Below are 9,430 nucleotides of genomic sequence, written 5' to 3' on the forward strand. Positions count from 1 at the left end.
AAATGTTGGCTTTCATGTCAGCATCCTCTTTGAGTTCTGTCTGCCAGTCTTACAGTTTGACCATAGCTCAGCACTGAATCCTGTACAACAAATCTCATGTTCAGAAAGCATGAAGAAACTGCAGAATGCGTAGATAGGTTGGGTTGTTCATTTGTTTGGGTTTTTTTAAACTAAGTTGGAAATATGGTCCAAGTTGACTTCAACTGGAAATCTGCTTTTCTCTCCTATTTCTTTATATATACTTTTAAACAGGCAATTTTGGTCTGGTCGTTAGTGACGTTTACAGCTCCCACTTATGGCTCAGTGCCATATCCAACATGGGGAACTGCTGTTGGCTGGTGTATGATCATCTTCTGTGTCATCTGGATTCCCATTGTGGCTGTTGTAAAAATATTTAAAGCAGAAGGAAACCTTTTTCAGGTAAGGATATAATGCAGTGGTCATTGTCCCCAGTTTTGCTTTTCATGGCATTGTCAGGAACTTCTGTGCCTTTTTCTCAAAAGCATGTTGAATATCTCAAGGTTCCATCACCTGGATTTATACACCAAACCACATCTTTGGTAGTTATATCAGAGCCAAATGTACCCTATTGTGGTCTGGTATGAAGATAAAGTCTACTTCTGTGGGAGCGTGCCCACACATTCAACAGTGATTTTTTTGTTGTTGTTGTTTTTTTTTGTTGTTATTCCACTTACTTAGAACACTATATATGTAAGTGTGTGTATTTTTTTCCAGAAAATTTGTCTTTATTTTTCTGGAATTTTGCCTCATATTCCTCACTGAAATGAGCAAGTACAAGATCTGGTGTTTGCTCTTCTTGCCAGGCTTTGCAAGAAGAGTCCTGCTGGTCACAGCTTTCTCAGTCTGTTTGACTTCAATAGCTGAATCTGTCCAGAATGTTTTATAAAACATAGATGGTATGTTTGCTGTTTCTTGAGTTAGGGTCATGTTTAGAGTTACAGCTTTATGGAGCTTTAAGAATAGCCCAGAATAAGGTGAGATATGAACTGCCTCTTGCTGTTGCTTTTCAGCGCATCGCAAGCTGCTGCAGACCCACAGCAAACTGGGGTCCCTACCTGGAATGTCACCGGGGAGAAAGATACAGCCACGTTGTAACTCCCAAAAAGGAAAAGGAGCATGAGATTCCTACTGTGTCTGGCTTTATGTACTTCCGAGAATGAGATGGCTCTTTGGATGATCAACTTTTAACATAGATGTGTGTTTTCTTTAACTGTTAGAAAGTGACAATGCAAAACAACAATCAACCTTCTGCCCTTCCAAGTTCAGCCTTCAGATGCAAGCAAGCCCCATTATTTATTTGTAGTGTTGTATTCTTGGGGAAGAACAGATCTTCCCAGGTAACCAGGTCTGAGAGGGCAGGAGGAGGCTTTGCAGCCTCCCCAGGCTGATGGACTGGGCATGCTTGGTCCCATCCCACCAGTATCCAGCTGGACTGTGCCTACTGGCGTGGAGAAGAATAAAAACACACCCTGGTGCTTCCCAGCTACATGAAATTTAAGCCAAACGGTGCTGTACTTGCATGCACATCTGTGCTGTGGGCAGCATGTAGCTCTTCCTTCTGCTGTGTGCCCTTTGCAGTGCTGCATGGGGCTGTGCTGTTGCCTGGCCCTGCAGCTCAGAGAACATGAAGACTTTTTCTTAAAACCTTGCTCAATGCTGTGAGGCTGCTCAGGATCTGATGTTCACTACACAGTGTGTTCATTTTGTCTATGCACCTAAATACTGAGTGGCAAGAAGTTGCCATCACTGGAAATAAGGCGGTGAGAAGCGGCCTGCTTTATCATTATTTCTCTTGGAGCCCACCAAGTCACCTTTTGTTGTGTCATGCTCTGTGCCCAGCATTCAGCCATTTATAATTCAGAAATCCCATATCTCCAATAATCTGTCCTTGGTCTCTGCAGCCCCCAATGGCAACCTTTGATTTCTGCTCTCCATGCAGCCAGCAAGGCTTGTTCTCTCCTGGGATTTTCCTTGCAAGGGAAAGCAGAGTGCTTTCTAAGGGTTCAAACAGTGTCATCAGTCTTTGGATAGAGCTAGAAGAAGCAGAACCGCCAGGTGAAGGTTAGAATTGACTTTGTAATACCAGTAGTCCAACATTTGCTGATGTGTGAGAATACTGAAAAGTGAGGAAGTCTGTGATGTATTTGGGAGAGCAGACTTTTGCTTTTACCTTGGAACTAGTGGGATAGCTGGAGAGCTGACCTCACTCACAATAGGACTGAATTCCCCTCTTAAAAAAAAAAACCCAAAACAAGGCTTTATGGAATGAAAGCATACATTTTCTGTGCTGGGGCATGTCTCTCTCACTGTGATAATTGTTCCTCAGGAACAGTGCAGCAGGGTTTCTCATCCCTTCCTCTCAGGGCTTTGTCACTGTTTCTAAACATTGAAGGACTGTGGATCGTGGCTCGTTGCCCAAGACGCACACCTCGCTGTATGTTTTGTACTGATTTTTTTTTTGTGACAAATCAACACTTGATTGCAAATAAAATGTAATTTTCTGTTTTTAATGGCTCTTTGGAGCTGCAAAATGAGATTTCAGCCTTTTGTATGGAGGTGGGGGGCAGCAGTTGGTGGGGTGGGAAGTACCACCACCTCTTCAATGTTTGGTGCTATTGAACTGGAAAGGTTCAACTTGGACAAAGACTTTTCTTATAATAGGTAGGACTGAATGCAATAGCCCTGTTTCAAAGCTTAGTCTGAACATACAGAAGGTAACCAAGAAGTGGTGTGGAAGCAGGTTGGCCAAACCAGCTCCAAAAGAGTTCCAGGAGAGCTTTGACAAGAGATGTTGAAGGCCAACACCTGGTTCCCATCTATTGCCCTGCAGGGAGCCCCTGCTGGGACTCTTCTGAAGCTTCTTCTGCTCATAGGTGCTTCTAAGAATCAGTTTCATGATGTTTACCAGTGGAACCTCCCATAAGAGTGACGTTAGGCAACTTCTCAAGGGCTGGAGATCCAGATTTGGGTGATTGCATACCCCATCTTTCCAGTGCGTGCAGTCTTTTTGGGGTGAGTTGATTTTCTCCTCTTTATGCTGAGTGCTGCCATCTGCCAAGGAGTTTTAAAGAGTATTTAGATGTTGGCATTCATATTCTTCACCAACCCAGCTCTGGCCCATCCCTTGGGGTTGTCGGATGGCCCCTGAGGGTTACATGAAGAGTTACTGTCCCTCTGTGCAGAGGCAGCAGATCCAAGCGCTTTCCTCTCTGATGAGGGCTGGTGCCAAACGTTGCAGTGCTTGTTTGTGTTGCAAGGTCTGGGATGGGAGGGTGTTCTGTGCTGGGCAAGGGATCTAAATGACTGTTTGTTTGTGTGCTTCCTTAAGGAAAAATGTTAAAAGAGAATGATTCTGCTTTGGATCAAACTAAAAAGAGAGGAAAACTCTTGGAAAGAGAAAAGCAGAACAAGGAAAGAAGTCGATTTTGGACTGCCTCAAAACACAAGTATGTTTTCAGACAGAAAGAGAACACAGACATGTGAACAGTTCCAAAAAGCCTGAAAAGCCACATCTACAGCATGGAAACATTTAAAAAGAAGTATTCCAAGTGGCGTTTGTAGATGTACGCAAGGCAATTAGTTAGGGGCCCAGCACAGGAGAGCAAATATAAATCCCCTCAGTTATTTCCATTGGGAAGGCGGTCTACTGGCTTGTATTCAAGTTACGAAAGTCTCAGTGCTGCCGGTGCTGCTCTGACCAGCAGGGAGCAGCGTGGCTTCGTGCTGCGGGCGCAGCGCTGCTCCTGAAGCTGAGTCATTTGGCACTCGTTCCTGCCCTGCTGGTGGCTGCTGGGCGGTGGCTGAGCTTTGAATCCGGCCAGTAGTATCAAAAGGTCTTTCTTCCCTTCTCTTCTTTCCTTTTCCCTCTTTTTCCTAGTTTTATTTCTGTTATTACCTTTTACGTTTCAGCTGGGTGGAAAAAAAGATGCTCGGTGCTCTGAGATCTGCATGGTCTCAGTGAAGTGTTCATGTTGGTAAGGCAGCTGCAGTATGACAGAAGTTGACCATGGTCACCCCAGCAGACAGGTTGTCCCCATAAATGGACCTTCTCCGTCCTACAGTGGAGCTTTGTGCCCCCTGCTCCCAAATGTGCAAGGGGTAAGTCAGCATTTTACCCTTTGCACTTTGGGCTGCAAGTTAGATTCTCTTTGGAGAAGGCTGAGGGGAAAGCTGAGAGCAGCCTTTCAGTATCTAGAGGGGCTGTGAGAAAGAAGAGAACAAACTCAGTAGCAGGGTCTGTTGTGATAAGACGAGAGGAAATGGTTTCAAAGTAAAAGAGGGAAGATTTAGGCTGGATCTAAGGAAGTTTTTTCCAAGAATGGTGAACACACAGGTTGCCCAGAGAGGTGTTTGTGCTCCGTTGCTGCAGACACCCAAGGTCAGGCTGGATGGGTTCTGAGCACTGATGGAGCTGTGGGTGTCCCTGCTCAGTGCAGGGAGTTGGACCAGATGGCCTTTAAGGGTCCCTTCCACCTCCAATAATTCTATGATTCTATGCAGTCCCTAGGGTTGCCCTGTTCTCATTCCATACTTTCCATGGATGAAAATAAACAGAGAGGAAAACTCTTGGAAAGAGAAAAGGAAAAGAAGTTGATTTTGGACTGGCTTGGGATTATTCAGTAGATCCTCAGAAGGCTAGAGCTATAGAAATGAGATGAATCAAAGGCAGCAGCCTCTGGCCAAGCCACAGGACATGATGTTAGGCTGAGAAGCTGTGGTGAAAGGGGCAGCAACGTGTAAATTGGAACATATCTGCTGAAAGAATTGTTGTGGGGAATGGTGGCCTCACCTGAGCTCCATTAAGGTCAGGACAGCTGCTGGCATGGTCACAGTTATTAAAGGCAGACTTTCTTCCCCAGTTAAACCCATGTGAGACAGCTTTCCTAAGCTGCTTTGTTGGTGCGTGAAAACGCAGCCAATTATGTAGGTAAAACTGCACCTCAGTGAGGTATGGAGTCAGTATGGAGGTGAAGTCTGTGTAGGCACCTTGAATACAGCACACAGTTCCCCCAGCCCAACAGTTGGGAATGCAGAAGAGTTTGCAAGGAGCTCCGTGGTTGGTGCGAGCAACTTTCTGTGTCAGGCCTGGTAGAGAGAGCAGACAGGGAAACAAGCAAACAGAAGATGGATTGCATTCACTTGATTTTGTTGTTGCCAGAATCTAGATGGCAGCAGAAAGATTAAAACAGAGCTGGGTACAAATAGTGCTACTGCTGGGAAGCTTGTGCAGCAGGACGGAGTTGTGTTCCTGTTTGTGGGAGCCTGGGATAGAGTGAAAGCATGGGCTGTCCCCTCACCTGCAAGCGTGCACAGGTAGAGATGCATCCCAGTGTGCTCACCTGGTGCAGCTTTGCAGGCAATGAGTATGAAGGGGCTGAGCACACAGCTGTGTATTGCAATGGTGTTGCACAAGGTAGGGTGCAGACCTTCAGGCAGGGAAATAGGGGCAGAAGTTTGCTGAGCTGGATGCTCAACTGACTGTCTCAGGTCAGATCTCAGTGGAGAGTTTTATTAAGGAACGGTTGGAGCAGCAGTGCAGCTCCTCGACTGGCAGCACTTCTGTGGAGCTGAGAGGTGATCGAGTGCCAACAGAGTTCTGCAGGCCTGCCTGCAATGGCTGGAGGGCTGCAGTGCTGGTGGAAGCTGGGTGCAGTTGTATCAATGGTGTGCAGTGAATGTCTGCCTATTTCAGTGCTCGGAAAAGGAACGGCCCCTCTTGGAGCCACAGAGAGAAAGCTTGTGAGGCAGCTTGTAACCATGCTCTTGTGTTTTACTTTCAATACTTTTCAAGTGCTTTGAAAGCAAAGAGAGAAAAGAATAAGCAAACACTGACGAGGAGCCAAAAAGGCCAAACACTGGTCGTGTTTACAGGACATACTGCAGACAGCACTGTGGGAGGTAGTAATATAGTGGTGTACTTGATACAGCTGCTGATCAGAGAATGATGAATGCCCAGGGGAAAATCTAGAAATATGTAGAATACTCTGATTTCATATTGGTTTGACAAAGACTAAAATAATGAGAGGAATCTGCCGTGTTTCACCTGTTCAGAGGGAGGTTCAGGGCTGTGAAATGACAGATCAAATTAACGTGCCGGGCAGAAAGGCTGTAATGAGAGACTGTGATTGCTGAGGTGTCGGCCAAGCCCTGGAGCACAGAGCTGGGAGAGGTGAGGAGGAGCTGATGGCTGGATGGACCTCTGCTCCTGCTGAGCCTGCTGCTGCCTCTCAGTGCTCTTGCTCCCAGGCATTGGGGCTATGTGGTTTTATCTTTATAAATGAACCTAGAAGCCCTTTTCTTCTTTTGGCCAAGTCACCGTTTTCTCATACGGACAATCGAGATGTTTCTGTGTTCAGACCCCACTGCACCAATGCAGTTGTATTGTCTCCAATTCCCAACAACAGCATTGTTCATGGCCCTGGTCCAGGCACGGGCTTGGGAGTTGGTTGCAAGAACAGAGTGACCTTTTCTTTCTGGAAGTGATGGATGGCTTGTGCATGGTAGGCAGGAAAATAAAACTTGTCACTGGAAGATAGACGAGGGCAACATTTCCCTGTAGTATTAGGATATGTGTGTTCCTCTCTGAATAGGTTTTCATCTTATGTTGGTAGTGCATGTGGTCCTTCCAGGGGAGCCTTGCCAAATGTTTTGGTGCTTTATGTGAAATTTGGGAGCTATGCTGCTTGTGAGCTAGGCAAAAGGAGTAGAAAAAAATAGAGCTAGTCTTTGCAAACTGTTGGTGATCGATGGCTGTTTGGATTGGGTGATCCTGTGGGTCTTTTCCAACCTTGATGCTATGATTCTGAACCCCTCTCTGTCTCACTGCAGTGCTGTAAGGGGTCCATTGGTATTTTACCTCTTGCGCTTTAGGTTTTTGGATTCTCAGGTCCTGCTCAGCATGCGGCAGCGCTGAGCCAGCATTCCTCCCCCTCATCCACAGCACTCAAATTCATTAACCTGCATTTATCGGCTCTTGCCAGGGAAATGGTGAATAATGAGGCCTGGTTCAGGTAATGAAATGATCTCCCTCTCACATCTGATTACTTTGCTTCTTATTATTTCCTCAGTGTGTAATTTTGCTTCCCTGGAAGCTTGTTTTGTAAACACTAATGACTGTGCAGTTACAGCCCAAAGTTAAGCTTCCCGGCAGTGCTGCAGAAGCCTGGTGAGCCATGTGGCCAGGCTGTCTGCGTTACCATGTGTGCTTCATTAGCTAACACAGGGATGGAAGCACTCCCTTTCTTTGCTGCATGGTACAAGGAGCAGCAGCAGGGATGGGCAGCCCTTGGCATCTACCAGGGACTATGCATATCTTCTGTTTAGGTATCAGTGCTGTGATTTGGCCCACCTATCTGTTCTTCTCTAGTGCTTTCTTGAGCAGTGAACACTATCAGATATCTCACATAAGGATTCTATGTGTCCTCTCTCTGCTGGAGAGACTTTTCTCATACATCTTAAAATTTCATCTACTTTTTCAGCAGCATCCACTGGGAAGTCCAGGGCCATCTGAGTTAAACCATTATATCCAGAAATCCTCATTCCTTGCCCCAAAGAGATGACCTTCTGTGCTCTTTGCCCTATTTCCACAGCAAAATCCCTTGAGGTCATCTCAACTTACATTGAATTTTCCTATATTATTTCCTTCTCATTGACCTTTGTTTGTACTTGGCAACACCATCCTCACTTTAGCTACTTTATTCTTCAACTGGGCATTTTTATATGTCTCACCAACTATAGTATTTGTAGCTGTGGGGGGTGCTTTACTGAAGATTAAGCAAATGAGGATTCCCCACCTAATGTGGCTTAGGCAGCCTGGTCTGATGGTTGACAACCCTGCCCACAGCAGGAGGGTTGAAGCTAGATGATCTGTGAGGTCCTTTTCAACCCAGGCCATTCTATGATTCTATGACTGCACACTGAAAACACATTGGAAGCACACTGGATGAAAGGTCATGGCCTTAAGTTGATCCATGGGACATGGTAGGTGGGCATGCTGGGGATGGGTTGATGGTTGGACTGGGTGATCTTAGTGATCTTTTCTAAACGTAGTGATTCTATGATTCTGGCTTTGTATGTATTTCCATGATATACCCTGTCCAGATAATGCAGGAGAACTTTGTGTTATTGCTAGAGAAGTAAAATCTTATTTATGAAACGTGTAGCCAGCTCCTGGCTTGCCAGTAGTCATCCTATGTCTTCTCATGATGAGTGTTTTATTTCCCTCCTCATTATCTCTTTACTACGCTATGTAGGAGCTTCAGTAACAGCCTGGAACTCCTGCATGGTACTGTCCAAGCAAGGAGTGGAAGAGCCACCAGATGGAGTCCAGGCATGGCTGAGCCGTTGGGCACGCATGAGCTGTTCCATAACAGAGTGAAGGTGGTTGGAGTCAGCAGTTTGAACAAGGTACCAAGGCAGCATTGGTGCATGGACCATATGTCACAGACCTTCCCCTAGAGCTGCACTCGAGGGACTGTGCTTCTCTCAGGAGATGCTTTTTCCTCATGGTCCCTTTGGGCGTGTAAAAGCTGCTGGGAAGCTGAATCTAATCATATAGGTCAGCTGTATCTCACGTAGGAGTTTTTGGAAGAGTTTTGTATTCTCTTCAGAGGGCTTGTCAAGGCACAGTTCATAAATTTGAGGAGGCAGCTGGCCCTGTTATGGATTCCCATGGTGTGCATTGCTGGGACAAGCCTGTCCCTGCAGCAGTGCCTCCTCCTGTACGGTCATGGGTACATCCCTCATACATTGATTGCATACATGCTCAACCAGTCACTAAAAAGTAAAATTTGACCCCATCAAGCAGAGGCTCATAATGATCTCAGCAGGTTTATTGGCCTGATCGATAGCACATGGCTCCTCTGCAGGAGCTGAAAACGTCTAAGTCATCCTCGCATTAAAACAAGTGTGGGGGAAAGGCATTTCCACAGTGAATTGTTCAATCTGTTTAAATTAGTTTTTTTCTCCCCCCCCCCCCCCAAACTATCGACTAATGGGCTGAAACATTTCTAAATGTGTCTGTTTTTGAAGACAATGCCATTTTTCTCGGGAAAGAAAATCGTTAAGTGACAAGTGAGCAACGAGCCTGTCCTTGTCAGTGTGCTTCTCAGCTGGGGAAACAGGTGTGGAAAAGGTTTAAATTAAGTGCTTCTCCGCACTGTGAGTCAAAATGTAAATGGTTCGCCTTCAGATGGCTTTGTTTTCCTCTTAGGGTTTTGCTCATTTTTGCTATCAAGTCCAGTCGTGCAGTATATAAGTGCAAAGTTCATAATGCATCGATTTCCTTGGTTGTAAAGCCTGTAATTTCATCACCATTTCCTGTACACCTCAGGATTTCCAATGGCTCCTATGATGAAGCCAGCCCTAGGCAGCCACCCCTCATTTCAACCCATTGGCGCATGTGCAGAGC

At 45.9% G+C, this 9,430-nt stretch overlaps 1 protein-coding gene across 4 annotated transcripts in view; it reads left to right on the forward strand.

Annotated features, from left to right (window-relative positions):
• SLC6A14 (solute carrier family 6 member 14) overlaps positions 1-2,549 on the forward strand; it is a 38,755-nt gene extending 36,206 nt beyond the window's left edge. For all 4 annotated transcript variants that reach the window (XM_048959878.1, XM_048959876.1, XM_048959875.1 and 1 more), the window contains 2 exons: positions 253-420; positions 1,032-2,549. In XM_048959878.1, the coding sequence (XP_048815835.1) occupies positions 253-420; positions 1,032-1,181 (318 nt within the window). In that variant the 3' untranslated portion in view covers positions 1,182-2,549. The remainder of the gene's footprint in view (positions 1-252; positions 421-1,031) is intronic.
• Positions 2,550-9,430: the final 6,881 nt, after the last annotated feature.

The sequence above is a fragment of the Lagopus muta genome, chromosome 13 (genome assembly GCF_023343835.1).
Source record: "Lagopus muta isolate bLagMut1 chromosome 13, bLagMut1 primary, whole genome shotgun sequence".
Lineage (NCBI taxonomy): Eukaryota > Metazoa > Chordata > Aves > Galliformes > Phasianidae > Lagopus > Lagopus muta.